Raw genomic sequence first — 18,339 nt, forward strand, 5'->3', positions numbered from 1 at the left:
AGATCTTGTCTATTTCCTCTTCCTAGGGGGATCTATGTGTGTTTTTCTCTTAAACTTTTCCTTGTTTCTTAGTGCTGATTATCCTTTGCCTTATATCTAACATCCACTTATGAGTGGTACATACCATGTTTGTCTCTTTAGGTCTGTGTTATCTTACTCAGGATGATTGCTTCTACTTCCATCAATTTGCCTCCAAGTTTCAAGCTGTCATTTCTTTTTAACCACTGAGTAGTATATACTCCATTGTGTAAATGTACCACATTTTCTTTATACAGTCTTCAGCTGAGGGGCACCTAAGTTGTTTCCAGGTACTGGCTATTATAAATAATGCTGCTATGAACATAGTTGAGCAAAGTCCTTGTTATATGAATGTGTATCCTTTGGGAATATGCCCAACAGTGTTATTGCTGGGTCTTAATGTAGAATGATTCTCAGTTTTCTGAGAAATCACCTTACTGATTTCCAAAGTGGCTATACAAGTTTGCATTCCCACCAGAAATGGAGGACTATTTTTTTTAGTCCACATCCTATAAGCTGTTATGAATGTTTTCATATTAGCCATTCTGATAGGAGTAAAATAGTATCTGAGTTGTTTTGATTTGCATTTCTCTTTATCTGTTAACTTATATATTTCTAAATAAAATTATGACAATTAAAGTGACATTTGGGGGACAGCATTGGTACAGTGTGGTGACCCAGGGTAAAAGTCTTAAGAACAGTCTTCCCTTCTATGTATTCTATTAGGAGCAAAACCACAGAAGCTTAGAAAGATGGGGGCTGCTTTTATTTCATCAATATATATTTAGCATAATGACCTCATTTAAGGGTAAATTGTAAGTATTTGGCCTGTAAAATCTGTATTTCCACACAGCTTTATGTTGATTTTAGAGCAAAATATCTAGTTTCCTATAAGGATAAAAAAAATAATACCTATAAATTAACTCATGAATAATCACTGCTTTCAGAAACACTGTCTGGATTTTTTTTCCCAACTCTGAATCTCTATCAAAACATCACCCCCTCAGAACACACTGCACCTGAACCGCTAGCACTTCCTCACGTGTCCAAGCTGCTCTGTGGTGAGGGAGAGCATCTCTGAATTTAAGAAGCTCCACGTGAGATTAATTTAGGTACTAAAGGTTGGAAAGTATACATATAACCTATAAGCATTCATCAATCTCTGAATTTGTCAGTCCAACATATCACCAGTGTGGTACCATCAATATTGAAGAAGAAAACTGGGAAGACAGAGACGCGGTCTCTTACCTCTCAAAGCTCCCACCAAGGTGAGTGAGCTTGGATGCTTACGGAAGGCCTGCCCCAGGTCTCGAAACTGCACTCCATTCAGCTTGACCAAGCTGGGCTCCTCTGGGAAGGACTGAATGATTACTCTGGCACCCAGATCCCTGGCTCCCAGCATTTTCTCACTCTTATAATACAAACAGTGCTTTGGGTTACCTGAAACACATAATGATGTTCAGGGGAGACTTCTAAGAATGCTTCTAGACAAATCTCTGTGTGCAAGGTTCTATGGCTACACAGGACAAACCATCCAACTGTCTTCTTCCACTGTTTGTGATTTCTTCCTCTGGATTATTTAAATAGATCAAATAACTAAAATATGACATTACCCCTTGCTCTCTTATATCTGGAGATGCTCCCCTCTCCATGCCCCACCCACGCAGACATAACCACCTTAATTCCTATCAGAAAGGGGCAGATTACAACCCCCAAACCAAATACACTGGTTTTGATTTAAATGCAAAAGATAACCTGTAGGAAAGGTGAAATAAAATGGACTTTTCATATTTGATAATTCTTGGGGAAGTTAGGAGAACTGAATCCTACATAGCACCTTATATCTTTAGGAGCCCAGTGGGGTTTCCCTTAAGTATTTGTTTGATGATTTTAGCAAAAATGTCTTCAGTGAAAGGTCAGAGGGCTCGGAAAAGTTGCTGAGTTGATGCCAGTCTGCTTTCCCAGCTGTCTTCCTACTAAGGACAGAAAAGTGGCCCGCACCGAATCCTCAACTGCCATTGCTCCAGTGATGAGAAACCAGCACTCAGAATATTTTCTGCGGACATGCAACATTTGATAACGGGAAAGAACCTCAAAACGCTGAGGTCATCTTCAGAATTGATTTGGTATCGGTCATATTACCTAGCAGTCCATACTTAGAAGAAGCAAAGTCAACTAAATTCAGATATACTCACTTTCCTTTCTTTTGCTGTAATAAACACGTGGCCAAACGCAGTTTAAGGAAAGAAAGGTATTGCTTTATTTTCCATTTCCTGTCCACAGTCCATCCTTAAGGAAAGTCAGGACAGGCACTTAAGCAGATACCATGGAAGAACAAAGCTTTCCAGCTTGTTCTCCAGTACTCAGGTACCCTTCTTCTATAGCCCAGACTCACCCACATAGACATGGTGCTGCCCACAGTGGGCTAATTTTTCCCCTGTCAATCTGCAGTCAAGACAGTCTCTCACAGAAATGACCAAAGGTTTATCCAATGTTGGTAGTTCCTTAAATGAGGCCACTTCTTCGCAGGTGACAGGAGGTTCTGTCCTACTGATTACAAAGATTAACCAGCTTATCTATGTGGCCTTCTGTATTACTGCACTATGGTTAATATTAATAACTCAATAACCAGCAAAAGAGGGGGCAGTAGTTCAAAATAATGTGTCACTGTCTGGTGAATTACAAAGTCTAATCCTTCAAAGAATTGACCTATAAGCAGTAAATGAAGAGATGATCTGTGTTTTATGTTTTGGCACAATTGTGATCCTGCTTTGGTGAAATTTTGAAGGTGGCAATCAGTTCTAACCCACTTTTATCCAAACATTTTTTTTTCTTCTTTTCAAATTACATATTGGTTAGTTGATGACTTCAAATGGAAAAGAGTGAGGTCATGCTCATTCTCCACGATTAATAATCCCTTATATCCCAACACTGTGTATAACTGCACCTCTGTGTACATATCTCTGAAATCTTTAACTCTAGCCTTGATATTTCTGTCAGGGTCCAGATACTGTCAGACATCTCTGCTCAATTGTTGGCCTGCCCTCTCAGTTTCAATGTGTGCAAAATTAAACTTCTATTCACCACTACACCCCTATCCCCAAACCTTCTCCTCTTCCCATCACAGTAAAAGCCTCATCATCCATCCACGGCTCATGCCTGGAAGTCATCCTTGACACCCACAGCATCCTGGACCAGAGTTGACAAATGATATCTTCACAGCATGTGAAAGCCTCATAATCTACAGTCTGGGAAACCAAAACATAACCTCCTAAACTAACCATCCCTGAAATAGATGTTTAATAGGCACATCAGTGTGATTCAGTGCCTGCTATTCTACCAGAAGATAAATTGACTCCTTTACCCCTTTACCTAGAGTATACACTAGGTCACTTGGAAAACAAACATCCAAAGAGAGGAGGTACAAATCTAATCAATGAGAATGAACTGCCCAAGCCTATGATTCTGGAATCATGGTTTTCTTGAGAATCTTGGGAGAAGCCTGGGATTAAAGAAATCATTACGGGATCCCAACTATCCAGGTTTAATTCATCAACACAAGTCTTCCTAGAGCCAAATCATTAAACTATTTCCTTTGCCTTTTGTCTATTTCTTTCACCTATAAGTGGGAAAAGAGATGAAGTGACAAACTGTCAAGAGGATTCTGAAAAAGTACAGAGGGATATAGACACTCAAAGACGAACAGTGTGTTCTAATGCAGAAGACCAACCATGGCCCCACCACATATTGCTAGGCAGTGAGAACACTTATTCACTGTTTGGGTTTTCCACCGATCTACATTTATACCTTCAGCAGCGTTGACCTCCTGGCAGGAATGGAGGTGCTTTACCCTCTCCAGAGTAAGATTTCCTTGGATGACAATGTTCCTGCTGAGAAGAGCCACAGTAGCATTCAAAATAGGATTCTTTCCAGCTACTCCATTCTCTGTGATGTTGTAAGAATATCTGAAAAAAAAGAAAGAACAAGAGTGGAAGATGCACTTGAGAACATCATTCTACATCTTATCAGAAATAGTAAATAGATTCTTCTTTGGGGAGTGTCTATTTCTTCAGAAACTCAAATACCCAAGAATGAGTCCTATATATATGTGTAAAACATATTGTGTACAGTATTGAGAATTACATACTGACCATGTTCCAAAGCAGAAATTCTAGGGTCCCACTAAAGAAAGCATTCAAGAAACCTTCATTTTCATAACATCCAAGCTTTATTATTTTGTTTTCCAGGTGTCTAGCACTATTTAACACTAACGTATCTCATCAAGAGATAAATGTCCAGAGGCCAATTTGTGCAGACCTCACCTTCCCCCACTGTAAACCTATCCAAGCTGAAATTTGAGTACCTCAAGGGAGTCCTGAGATGGAGTTGTGCATTGTGCACAGTTTCCACAACAACAACCTCTTCCATTGATCCGGTGCCCTCAACACTCATCCCACTGATGATGACAGCCTCATCCCCAGGGCGCCAGTCCACAGCTTCCTCCAGAAACAAAGTTGTGTCTCCTGCACACACAGTGGCTCGAAGATAGGTGACGGTCACTTCTGGAACTGCACCTAAAGTTGAGAGGAAACTTGTTTCAATACTTTAGTTGTTAATAAAAATAACATTTTATAGGAGGTGCTTGTACAAGCAGCCAAGGAGAGAGAAATGAGATGGAAAACATAGGAGCTGCCACTAGATAAAATTGACATGTGAGCTAATCTTAACATAGAGGAGTACATCGGGGGGGGGGGCTTCAGTTTTCTCAGTTACACCAAGAAGTAGACAAACTTCCAGCATGGGGTTTAGGATGATTTAATGAGATGCAGGTTAATGAAGTATCAAGGGCAGAGATCAGGGTTTACTCTTTCCTTCCCTATATCACTTTGTGTTTGGAAACATGAGCTTTTACTTCACTCTTATTTTAGAAGTGAGAAAGTAGGTGTTTCATTCTACTGTAGGAATCCATAATTCATTTACAACACAAAAAGGTTTAACCCACCCACAAATGCTGTGAGCAGAGTAGGTTGCTTTAGAAAAGTCATCCTAGGACTTTGTGTGTTTATTGATCCCTTTGAACTAAAACTGACTGCATCTGGAATCAGACTGTCAAGCAGCTGAAGCAGGAAGACTTGTGACTCGACATAGCTTAGTGTGCACAGCACTCGCATACCATGATCACACTCCCCATACCAAGCGCGTATGCCCTTAACTATCAAAGATTTAAGAACGTCATTTACTTCACCATTTACACTGGGATTTTCCAAGAGAGGTCAAGCCAAATTTTTAAAGGCATTATCTGAAGCGATAGTTGAGAAAATGCATTGCTTACTCCCCACTCCTTCCCCTTTTCCTCAGTTCATCCCCCTTCCTCCTCCGCAATAGATCATCATTTACCTTTAGCCCACAGCAAGTTGCTGTCCTCCCCGGCTGCACTGAAGTAAAGTAATAATACTTGAATTCCTAACTGCGGGGGTTGTCGACAATAAATCATTTTCAAATTATTTTAAACTTTCCTCTTTATTTATTTGTCTGTGTGTGCACAGACACTTGTACCAACCATGTTGTTCTAGGCTGAGAAAGGTCCTTGGGTTAATGGTGCAATTTCTGAAGTTTACCAAGGCAATAATTTTATCTTAAAAAACATTTACAGAGTTCAAAATTTCTAATTATAGGGCAGGTGGAAATTAAGGCATAAATCATCCCCAAAAGAAAATAATTTTAATTTTATTCCTTGTTTGTATATCTTAACCCTTGGGAATAAGAAAATGAAATAAAGTTTATTTATTTGTATATACATATGTGTGAATTTCTCTAACCTGTTCTTTATTGGCTACATACAAGGCTATGTATCAAAGATAGAACACGATCACATTGTGATGTTTGTTGCTTGTATCAAAAAGAACCAAAAGTGAAGACAACAAGGCATATTTCCCAGCTAATCATTTTTACAAGCAATGATCAAAGGCTGGAGAGATGGCTTAGTCATTAAAGACTAGGCTCACAACCAAAAATAAATAATGGTCAAGTCAAGATAAACAAAGAAACCCAGGGAATTTTAAAGTGCATATCTAACTATTGATATAAATTCATGTCCTTTCAAATATTGACAGTCTTTCCTTTTTGAAATTACAAAAATTATTGCAATTTTAAATTATAATTATAAATTTCCAGTTTTTGTGATATAATTATAAAAATAATCCTTTTACATAACAAAATAACATTGAGTTCATTTCATGTTGGTCATTTACTGGTGGCCAGGATTTCTACTCTTTAGTGAGGCTTGTATACCCAGAGAGATGCCATTGGAGAAAATATTTTTTAGCACATTGTTATCAATTGTTGATAGTTTTTGGGTTAGAAACAGGGACTGGCTTTCATGTTGGCTTTCAGCACTGGGCCCCATCTGACTTAGACTTGTATGGATTTTATGTATGCTTGCTGTGACACTAATATTTACTTAGTGTCTGGAAGACAGTTTTCTTGGTATCTCTCATACTCTTTGGCTCTTACAGTCTTTGCACCCCCTATTCCTCAGAGTTCCCTGAGGCCAGAAGGGAGGGATTTGATGGAGACATCCCATTAAGGGCTAAGCGTTCCAAGGTTGCTCACTCTCTATACTGTTGTGGGCCACTGTATTACTTTCTATATCCTCAGGAGGAAGCTTCTCTAATGATGGCTTAGTTAGGGTTTCTATTGCTGTGAAGAGACACCATGACCACAGCAATGTTTATAAAAGAAAACATTTAATTAAGGCTAGCAATTCAGAGGTTTAACCTACAGTATTGACAGTCTTTCAATGAAGCAAAATTACTTCATAACACTTACTTACAAAAGTATTCTCTCCGTGTATGACTAAGATATAAAACCAGGACACATTCTGAGTCCCAGCCTCTTACTTTCATCTACAGCAGATATCGACCTGTTTGTGAGCTACAATTATTCAGACTCAAGATGTCAGAATGATTATTACAGCAATCAATTAAGCTAGACCTTCTGCAGATTGATCTTCTAATAATTTCATCACATGATTATGAAAGATTTTGCTGAATCACTTTCAACCAATCTCTTTGCTGGCTCACCTGTGGTCCCTCTATCCAGATCCCATTAACAAAGCCCCAAACTCTTTCCTTTACTCCCTATTTCTCTCCCAGTAGACCCTGCTCTATAGTTTCTGACTTCGGAAGGACATTTTTATCCCAAGAAATTCATCTCCTAACCTGGTTTCATTTAATAGCATCATCTGCTCTCCCTTATTGTCAGCTCTATCCCCTGCGATTTTCCTAGCACCAACCCATCTGAAAGAGATCACTGCCTAACTTTTCCATGGAGTTTCAGAGAACACTTCAGCTACCTGCTACTCTTTAGCTCTTCCTACATACTCCTTAGAGTAACATAGGATATTTGATGGAGCAATTAGTGAGCACATCTGGGGTTTTTAACTCTGCATAATCAAAACTGAGTAGTGGGTAGCCCATTTATGTGAATTGTTTTGTACAAGAGAATGCAATAGTATAAAGGAGCAAATAAGAAAAACAAGGATTACAGTTATGACACAGCATGTCCCAGATCTGAGCCCTTCTCTACCCATATAGACTACACATATCCGTACTGAGCCTAAGATAAATATTAAAAGGCTCTCAAGAGCGTTTTATATCTTATGTTCTCCACCTGAGATTCTCTGGGGGACAACATGCTTTAGAGTGATTATTGTTGACCATAAAGCAAGACTCCAAGACATACTGGATATTTGAGCTCTGTGTAGTAATTTGTCACATTACTGATGTGGGATTGCCTTGTCCTCTGCATACCATTGGTTAACAAAGAATATGCTTTCAGCCAGTGCCTTAACAGAATATAGTCAGACTGGAAAAGATACAGAAAGAGTAGACGGAGTCAGTGAGATGCCACATAACTGCCAGAGGGGAAAGACGCAAGTCACCAGTTAGAACCTTGCCAGTAGGCCACAAACCTGGTGGTAAATATAAATAATAGGAATGGGTTAATTTAAGATGTAAGAGCTTGTTAGGAATATGCTAGAATCATTGGCCAAGCAGTGTTGTAATTAATACAGCTTCTGTGTGCATAGTTTGGGTCAGTGCAGCTGGGAAATAAACGAGTGGCCTCAGACTACACATTGCCACACTTCTCTTCTGTCTACTAGCACTTGACACAACTCTAGCTGGATCTCTAGTGCTGCAGTCTGAGTCTGTCTCACCCACTAAACACAGTAGCAAAAGCAATACATATTTTGTTCAATATAATAATACCAAGGTCATTCATAGTGTCTGGCACATAGTAGATGCTCAGAAAACATATACATGTGTGTATGAGTGTGTGTGTATGCACATAAACGTGTGTGATATACATGAATATGCTTGTGTATGTGTGTATATGTCACATATGACATATATGTCACACTACATTTAGTGTGTGGCGTCAATATAGCATGTGTGATATAGACATGCATATGTTTATAATATATGCATATGTATACTTTCAAATAAGACATAGGGAGGCAAGCACCTCAAATTTTGAATGTCTACTTTGAATGGCATAGGTTAGACTCTGTGCCATGAAAAGGGCATCACTATGCTTTATTGTGCAGCGAGTACTCTCCCACACCTTGGGGTTTGACTGGATGGGGAAAATGAAACCCTCCACCCTTGGACAGTTATGTCCAGTATTCTTAGGATAGCTAACAACAGCAGGGGTCTCTCACACTCCTGAATATAAAGCAATGACGAAGACATTCAAAGCAAGGGGAAACTGGCATGAAAGGTGCCGGATGGTGAGCACAGTCGACAAACTCGTTTGCTGGCTTCGCGTGCCGTTCATTACAAGTACACCCTTAAGCAGGTGGGAGCGTGGGAAAAAAAAAGCGCATGTTCTGAGAGATTGAGGAGGCAGCCAATACAATTTTTGTCATCACCAATGAAATATCTACAAGTTGATTAGATTCAAGGAGGCCTTGAGAAGCCAAGACAGTTACTAACCTGTAGCCAGTGCCATTTTTATCATCACTAAATCATTCTGTAGTTATTACAGCTGGTAGAACCTTACCACCCACATCGGCAGGTGGCACCATGGATGTACAGCTACTACTTTGTTTCGCATTTATGGATGTCCCATTCCAAACACAACTGGACACAGGGTTAGCATTCAATTCACAGTACCTAAAATATCTGTTCTAAATGCTGTCTTCTAAGCATTACTTATAAAGCACAGCAAACATATACGTGAGTGAACATGCTATATGCAATATATAACAAGCATAAAATAATACATTTATTGAAGAATTAGAACAATCCTTAATTTTCTTTCTCCTTGGGAATTTCAGCTGTCCGTTAGACACAGACCAGAGTTACAATTGGAGTCTCAATTGGAGGATTGCCTCCATTAGGTTGGCCTGTGGGTTTTCTTGTCATTGGTTGATTTGAGAGGGCCCAGTCCAATGTACATAGTTGCCAACCCTGAGCAGGTAATTCTTAGGCTGTATAAAAAGCAGACTGAGCACAAGTCAGAGGGAACAAGCCAGTAAGCAACATTCCTCTGTGGTCTCTGGGTCAGTCCCTGCTTCCTGGTTCCTGCATTGGTCCTGATTTGATTGTGACAAAGGATGGGTTGTGTCCCGGAATTACAACAAAATTAATCCTTTCTTCCCCAAGTTGCTTTTGACTGTGGTGCTTGTCACAGACACCAAAAAGAAAAGACACGATGCTGAGTAATTTTTTTTTCTTTCTGAAGTAAGGGTGAATATATCATTGCTGTGATTTCCTTTTTAGTTTTTATTATTATCTTTATTATTGTTTTAATAGATTTTATTGATAGAAAACCACAATTCCTCCTGGACATGATTACAAAGCAATGAGATATCAACTCTGAATTCTGAACCTGGGACTTCTAAGTCTGGGACCAAGGAACTAGATTGGTAAAACAGTTCTCTGCCTCTGATAGAACCATATATCAACTGTACAGAATTAGATTGGCTTCTCTAAACACTATATGTATTACTTTGTAAATGTTATTTGTGCAAGGTAGGTCGGCTGAGCCCCTGGCCAATAGAGCACCACACACTTCAAATGTGCACTGTTTTCTTCATTGAACTCCTGAAACCCACATTGGGAAGCTCCTGTACTATACCGCAAATCAAAGGTTATGTAAAAATATGGCTTACAAAGATCAGTGATTTATAAATATACTTAAATGACGAAGCCTGTAATTTAATACAATGTCTAACCACATTGGGCTTTCAATGTTGACCTGCTAAGCAACCAACTATTCATTTTCTCCCACTAATGACTTCTCATAATTGTACTTCCTACCAATTATTGTCCAAGCAATTCGCTGTCATTCATCTGTAATTATGCAGCCCTGGAGAACCACTTTTACCAAATTGGCATGGGAAGAAAGAAAATAGCCTTCATGGATTGACACACTTAAAACTCACTAATTGTCCTCTGTTTGTTTTATAGGACTTAAATCTTTATTCTAAGAGAATAACTGACAAGGCTTCAAAAAAGATGGTAAGGGGGTAGAGAGAGAAAGAGAGAGAGAGAAAGAAGGAAGGAAGGAAGGAAGGAAGGAAGGAAGGAAGGAAGGAAGGAAGGAAAAGGAAGAAGGAAAAGGAAATAAGGAATATATACTTGGTGATATATAGATGATAGATAGATAGATAGATAGATAGATAGATAGATAGATAGATAGATAGATAGATAATAGATAAATAATAGATACATAGATGCATACATAGATAGACAGACAGATAGATTTCACCTGTTAAAACAATGTTCAAATCATAACAGAAAAAGGAAAAAAGATCAACTATAAATGTTTTCAATTATACACAAGCTATTTCTGCATACGTCTTCCTCATAATATAACACTAAACGTTTCCTTTCCTTCCTTGTTGGTCTGTCGCTTTGAAGGCAAGCATAAAACAGACAGATTCTTTTCCCCAATGCTAACTCTCAGTGTGAGAAATACACAAACAAATATCAAAGGTATATCATGCTAAGCTTATGATACAAGGACACCCAGAATTGACCACTGCACAAACACAGAATCCCCCACAAGGAAAGGGTTGGCTGGTTCTGAAAATGTTTCCCAAAAGAGTAATGTTATTAACCATACTGAGTTTTGAAGAATGAGCCAAATTTGCCCAGATAAAGTGAGTACCAAAACTATTTTTTCCTGTACCATTCCTTCTGTCTGTGAGAATCACTCTATAATGTCTCCTTTATATTAAGGCAAACCTTGGTAGGGCATAAGCATCTCTGTGCCATATGTCCACTGTGAGTTTTCTGCATTGTTACTGGCTCATTTCCAGTGGTCATGAGAGAGAAGAGAGGATGCACCTGCAGGAAAGAGAAAGGTAAGCCAGATAAGGCCTCTGACTATGCTTACCAGTTATCTGCAACCACAGCAGATCAGTCAACGTGTCCAAAATGCATTGAAATGGAGTGAAGACTAAGTCTCTCCCAGTGCTAAGAGCCCTGCTGTTCTTTTGCCACAAGAGTTTGGAATAAAGCTAACCATGGTGTGAAGATAGTAAAATTAGTTCTAGTTCTCTGCAAGGATAAGAGAAAAGATAGCTTTCTCTGTGATATATATATATATATATATATATATATATCTATATATATCTTTTCTACTTGATTCAAAGCAAGCACTATTAAAGAAACAGTGTATAGTGATTTTATCAGAAATACATGGACCTTTATATTACCTCCTACGAAGGTTTCAGCCACTTCTACCAGCACCAGGATTTAACCACAAAATGCCTTTAAAACATCCTTCAATCAGAAACACAAATCCTACGTGGTTTCTGTGAAATGTCACAAAAACCCTCTTTTACCTGCTGTTCCCAAGCTATGTCAAATTCACACGCAGCATTATTTGGATAGATAATCATTTTGGTAAAAATCTGGGTAGGTTTATACCATCAATTAGAATGTCAGTGAGGATTAAGAGGAAGAACTTTGAATAATATTTATATTTAGAAAAAAATAAGTGTATCATTTTTAAAGTACAAATATTGAGTTGAGAAAGGTAATGAAATAGCTCATAATCTTCTATGAGATATTAATGTATGTCTTTTTTACTCCTTTTTGTATTTTTATGTCAACAAAATTGTATGTTTTAGCAATACTCTAATTCTGCACATATTTTTCCTTTGAAATGTGTTCTTTCATTAAAAAATAATGATTATACTAGGGCTTTGGTGCTGGGCTTCCACAGAGAAGTACACACCACCCTCACTCCTCTTTTCTCTGTTTTGTGGCTTCATCCATCCAATAAGATGTTTGATCTCTTTGATCAAAGACTGCCTTCTCCTGCAGATGCACTTAAATGTGTTCAGGTTGGGCTGACTGTAGACTGCCTTCTCTTTCAGACCTTGTTTTTCATTTTTAACTCTTTACATTAACCTGTATGCACCACTTACTCCACCCTATTCTCCTGGCACAGCCTGACAACTGATATTCTATTAGGCTCCTTAATTCTCAGCTTCATGACAAGTTTCTCCTGTTTTCTTGTGCATCTGCCTTCTTCAGGACAGTTCTAAGCTGTGGGATAGAATGACAAAGGGGGAAGAGCAGCTAGAGTTAGAGCTTAGGTAGAGTTAGCACTCTACCCTGTGCTGGGTAGAGTCTAGGCAGGATTTGGGACTCATGATGTTATTGTTTAATGATGAAGATTCTATTAGATTAACTTAAAGTAGAATAAGGTTCTCCAACTTCTTCAGATACAGTCTTTTCACTGCTTATTTATAAGGGAGTAATCGGTTTGGAGGACCAGACCTGGGAAAGGGGGTTTAGAAAGGAAAAGGGAAATCTGGTCGGTTTCTGTTCAAATTTCTGAAAGATGGTCAACTAGACACATAGTCTGAGGAAGCAGGCTTCTTATCAGAGCAAAGAGATGCAGAACAGGAGCAAAAGGTCACAAGTGCCATCTAACAAGTCACACTCTCATTTGTCATGTTTTCCAGGTCATGTATACCCGGCATGATATCAAACTCCTTCAGGTCCATTTTCTCCAACATACAATATGTCTCTGAAAAAACATCCTTAAAGTGGTCCAAGACACTGGCAACCCATCTACCACGGGTCATTTGGAAATTAAGCACACCTTAATCCTGGCATCAAAGGGCCTTCAGACTTACTGTTCTTGACCACCTCACGCTGGCCACCTAAAAGACTATCTCATCCCTCATCTCCCAAGCTCATCTGGTGGAAGAAGCACATCAATAATACATTAGTGCTTACTGTTTAGAGAACTGACCATAGTCATATATGAGGTTTCCATGGTGCCTCTGTGGGTTATAATAATGTTATTGCTGGTAAGTATCATGGCTGAAACTACTACAGCCCCCACTACTGCTGCCACAGATACAAAAGCCAAAACTGGCAGGCATTGAAGCCCCTGACATCTGGGTGACCACAGGTCTTGTGACAAAGACGAAGAAGACAAGGGCTCATTGAGGAACCAACATTTAAGATCTGTGGAAAAGCAGAAGAGTTTGACCTCTATTTTTTCTTCTTGATTCCTCATTATACCATATAGTAGGAACACAATTTTTTTGTTTTGCAGTAATGGGGATTGAAGTTAGGGCGGTAACCACACAAGGCAAAAGCTATAGCCCAACACGGGGAACACAGTTTTTAATCTCATAGCTTTAAAAATCAGAATTCTGAAGGTAATTCCACTGAAACAAAGGAGGGTTGTCATTGTTGCTTCATTTTATAAATTCTGAGAAAAAAAATAGAACTCCATGGTATTTATAGTTTCCAACGGTCATGTGCAGTATTTGACTTATAACTCATTTGTCCATATTTAAAACACATCACTTACATCCATTCCCATCATCACTTTCCCTTCTCCTCCAGCTTCTCTCCTATAACCTTATAATTGCCACTATTATCACTGATTTCTACCTGGATAATTTAGAATAATGTGCACATCTCAAGATCTTCCATCTAAACACATATGCCGGTCTCCACATTCATGTTTATTCTTTTGAGACAAGCCCATATTTTGTAGCCCAGACTGGCTTCCATCCTGGAATCCTCCTGCCTCAATCTCTCAAGTGCTGAGATTTCAAGTGTGAGCCAACATATCCTCCTTTTGCCAGATAAAGGAACCAATACTCATGAGTTCTGACAAGTGGGACATAAACACAATTAAGGCTTATGTTCAGATTATTATAATTACATTGGTGAATAGTGGTCAGAAAATGATTAGCCATTGGAGGAAAATAAATACTGGGTGAACAAACAGTATCAACAAAATCTGAACGCATTAAAGCAGAGGTCAGCAACATTTTCTGGGAAGAAGTGGGTACTCAAAGCTTTAGTGTTTACAACCAAGTTATCTGCAGCGTAACTACTCGATTCTGCTACTGTCCTGCAAAGTCACCATAGATAAAATCTCAACAGACAGGGGTCACTGTGCTTCAACAAAAATTGTTCTAAAAGAACAAAGAATGGACCAGATTTGGTCATAGGTCATAATCTTCTAAACTTATTTAAATATGTAATGGGAAAAGAAAATAACTAAAAATTATAAAAGATCAGAGAACTTAGTAGGGAAATGCATATTGTTTCTTCTATCGGAAGGAGTTTCTAAACACAAATCTAAGACAAGAATTATACAGAAAAATGTCTTTAGAGTTGCTATTATAAAGAACATTAAATTCTGAAGAGTACATTAAAAATGGAGAAAAAGCATTAACAGGTACTTTATGACTTTGTCAAGAGGATTACATAGAGGGATGTAGAAACAATGCTCCACTGGGGATCACAAAGTCTCTTGAAAGGATTAAATTAAAAAGATTGTTCCAGAACCCATAAGGCTCAAGAAGGCTTACCCCCGTGTGTCTTTCTACCACAGGTAAATAATCAGCTATATGGCTATATGTGCAAACAGCAGAAAGACCTTGCTTGCCTCTTCTGCCCATGGGAAAAAAAAAAAACAGAATAAACTTTAGTTACCTCCCATTCCAGGCCCTGTTTCATCATTTCTAAAATGAAAGCAATAGTCCTAATCCCAGCCTTTCGTGCGTCACGGAGCCCTGAGAGGTAGATGAGAGGAAAGGGTGTGAGCCAGCTTTGAAAACTGTGAAGTGCCGAGATGGAAGGAAAATCCAATTTCAAGAAATGCTGAATATAATACCCAATTCCTCCTTCTCCATGACCAGGCCATTAACAGTGCTTTAATGATGCGAATGGAAGGATACTGTTTGAAAGAGGGATGCTGCCTTTGTAGATTCCCATTCCCTTAACTAGCTGCAGTCCCTTTTGATACTTACAAGTGTAAAAGCATACCAATATTAACCAGTCAATAAACTAAAAGAAGATGCGCCTGGAGAATGATGATGGCCGAAGATGAGGGTAGCATCTACAGCAGGCACGGTATGACAGCTAGAAAGACATTTTGTACTTTCTCATGGGAACAATGAGAAGTTACAAAGAGTTTCAAACATCAGCATGATTAAAAAAACAAATTATGTTTTTAAAAGATTGTCTTGGCCCCAGGGCAGAGATTGAACTGAAGAGGTTATAAGAACAGCAACTAAAAGCTATATTAGCTCCAAAGTAAGCTAAGGTGACAATAATAGGAGTGTACAGAACACAGATTCACAAGTTGTTCAACAATAATGCTTAGTAAAGGACAAAATGATAATAAAAGAGGTATTAAGAATGGCAATCAGGATTCTGGCTGGCAGAAAAAATTAACAATCCTGTATTCATCTTAGATTAATAATCTTAGATTAATAATGAGGCAATTTCACCAAACCCAATTGCAAATACATAACAAGAATAAGAATATAAACATGTATTGAATACTTAGTTGTTTGATTCCTGGTGATTTGAGTCATATTTTATGTGTCTTATTGGCCTTGTCTCATGTAATAGCACGATAAAAAATATTTAACAACAATTCTACACACAGACCGTGAAACACTTAGGAGGTGACATTTTGAGTTTCATCATCTAGTTATTGATAGAGTTGGGATTAGAACCCATAAAGTCTTTTAGAGTTCAAGCTTAATCACTGAAGATGACTAAGTAATCAATCTCTTTTTTTCTGATTGATTTTATTGAGCTATAATTTTTCACTGCTTCCCTCCCTTCCTCTCCCCTCCCCTTCAACCCTCCCCTATGGTCCCCATGCTTCCAATATTAGTACTCAATTTCTAAGCAAAATCTAGCTCATTGAGGAAAAATAGGAGTCATTCTGCCACACCAAGGGTCTTCCTTGACTGCAGTCTATAAAATAATAGAAAGCCATTTGTCAAAAATGGGGTACAGATTGGTGACTGTAATGTATAACTTTGTATTTTAACTTGTTTGAACTACAGAGTACCCAGACATCAGTCAAATACTATTCTGGGAGTATCTGTGAAGATATTTTCTAGGTAAGATTAAAATCAAAACTGGGCAATTCAGTAAAATAAATTGCCTTCCACAGTGAAAGATAATTAAGATCCAGGAAACTCCTTGATACATAAATGCAGACTCTGATTATATCTTATCTTGTCTTCAGACTCAGAATGGGCTCTCGGCATTTGGCTCAGTCATCTGCCATCTCTTCAGCTATAACTCACGCCATCAGTTTTCCTGTTTCTCATGCTCTTGAACGTGAATAAGGAATTGTACATAGCAGTTCTTCTTAGTCTCCAGTTGCTAATGGCTAGCCATGGGACTTTTCAATCTCTGTGATGAAATGGTTTAGTACAAAAAACTGATTACCACATTGGGTTACCAATCTGTGAAGAATATTATAAAAAAAATAAATTTAAAAATACAGGAAAGACTCAAATACTGCTTTTGCTATTTTAGTCTACCAATAATTAAATTTTCAGGAGAAAGTTCATTTCTAACTTGAGAACTGCAATCCTAGTTTGCCTTACCTGGAATATGAATACGCTCCTATATAACTAATATTTGTAACATAACAATAACTCTGCTTGTAGCATAAAATAAGGATGTCGTTGTCATTTGCTGAGTGACAGTCATGGCTCTCCTTCCCTTTCCAATACTTCAATTATAGAAAGAGACGTGGTATTGCTATTCTTTTGATTCTACTCTTTCACCCTCATAGGTATAGGGAAGGGTCCTGGAAGTAACTCCCTAGAACCTTCTTTCTAAAGCAGAGAAATACCCAGACCAGCTCTCTTAAGCCCAAAGGTAGACTTGCTCCTTCTTGGCTGAACTGACCATCCTGCAAACAGTGAAGTCTCCAGTTCTGCTTGCAGTTTTAAAGGTAAGGAAGAAAAGAAACTCCTTGTGTCCCCTTCATGCTCAGACACAGTTTTGTGGCACACCATTGCCCCATGATAATTCTCTTCTTGGATTAGAACCAAATCTTTTTAAAATTATTTTGCATTTTTAATAATTGTTACAACTTACCTGACATATATTTTCTCCATAACATTTAAAACATATTTAAAAATCAATAATTAATTATGATAGAACCAGAGTAGTTAGTCAGCAATGTCTGCATAGTAAGAGTAATGGCAGCTAAATTGGTATGCTAATATGCAACATACTTTTATGCTACTAAATGCTTTTGTAAGAGAAGCTATACCCATGAAGTCTCAACAATATAGCTACCTAAACAAGACCTGAACATGAACAACAAAAACAAGCCTAGACAAAGAACCACAGACAATTGTACAATGCTGAAAGCAAGAGAAATGGTCTTCCCCAGAGAAGAGCACACCAATACCATGTGGTAAACCCTGAAAACAAATAAATATACAAGTGACATCGTATGACATAAGGATTTGTTTCTATATTTAGATCGTTATACTTTTGACAATTAGAGAAAAAGAGGTCATAAAACTCAGAAAGTATAAGGAGGGGTATATAGGAGGGGTCTGAGAAAGAAAGGAAAAGAGAAAATATTATAATTATAGCTTAATTGAAAAAATAAGTATATGTAAATATTTACACAAAAGAGAGGCAGGTCAGGCTAGAACTATGCTCTGGGACCCTCTGCCTGAAACAATTTAAAAATTAGCCTTTTTCTTTTATTGCCACTTGAAAAATATAATCAATCAAATTTTTAAACATAACAATATATTTTAATTCTGAATTTTCTTTTCTTTGTGGTGAGGGTTTTAGTTTTGACTTGTGAATCTGCTGGAATTTTGCCCAGCCAAATTAAACAAGTTTTAAATATATTACTACAAGCAATCCAGCTAAACCTTTTTGGAATTGAAAACCATTAAAAATAGCAAAAAATGATTTCAATATTTAAAAGGTGGACAGTCTATTTTTTTACTGTACATTATCCACAATAGTAGAAAAGACACCT

General features: G+C 38.1%; 1 protein-coding gene across 5 annotated transcripts in view; it reads right to left on the minus strand.

Annotated features, from left to right (window-relative positions):
* Pkhd1 (PKHD1 ciliary IPT domain containing fibrocystin/polyductin) overlaps nucleotides 1-18,339 on the minus strand; it is a 438,845-nt gene that overhangs the window by 240,999 nt on the left and 179,507 nt on the right. For all 5 annotated transcript variants that reach the window (XM_050124099.1, XM_050124100.1, XM_050124101.1 and 2 more), the window contains exons 38-40: nucleotides 4,382-4,592; nucleotides 3,826-3,983; nucleotides 1,267-1,458 (exon numbers count right to left, since the gene is read on the minus strand). In XM_050124099.1, the coding sequence (XP_049980056.1) occupies nucleotides 1,267-1,458; nucleotides 3,826-3,983; nucleotides 4,382-4,592 (561 nt within the window). The remainder of the gene's footprint in view (nucleotides 1-1,266; nucleotides 1,459-3,825; nucleotides 3,984-4,381; nucleotides 4,593-18,339) is intronic.

This window comes from Alexandromys fortis, unplaced genomic scaffold (genome assembly GCF_014885135.2).
Source record: "Alexandromys fortis isolate MF-2015 unplaced genomic scaffold, M_Fortis_MF-2015_v1.1 scaffold_207, whole genome shotgun sequence".
NCBI classification, from domain to species: Eukaryota; Metazoa; Chordata; class Mammalia; order Rodentia; family Cricetidae; genus Alexandromys; species Alexandromys fortis.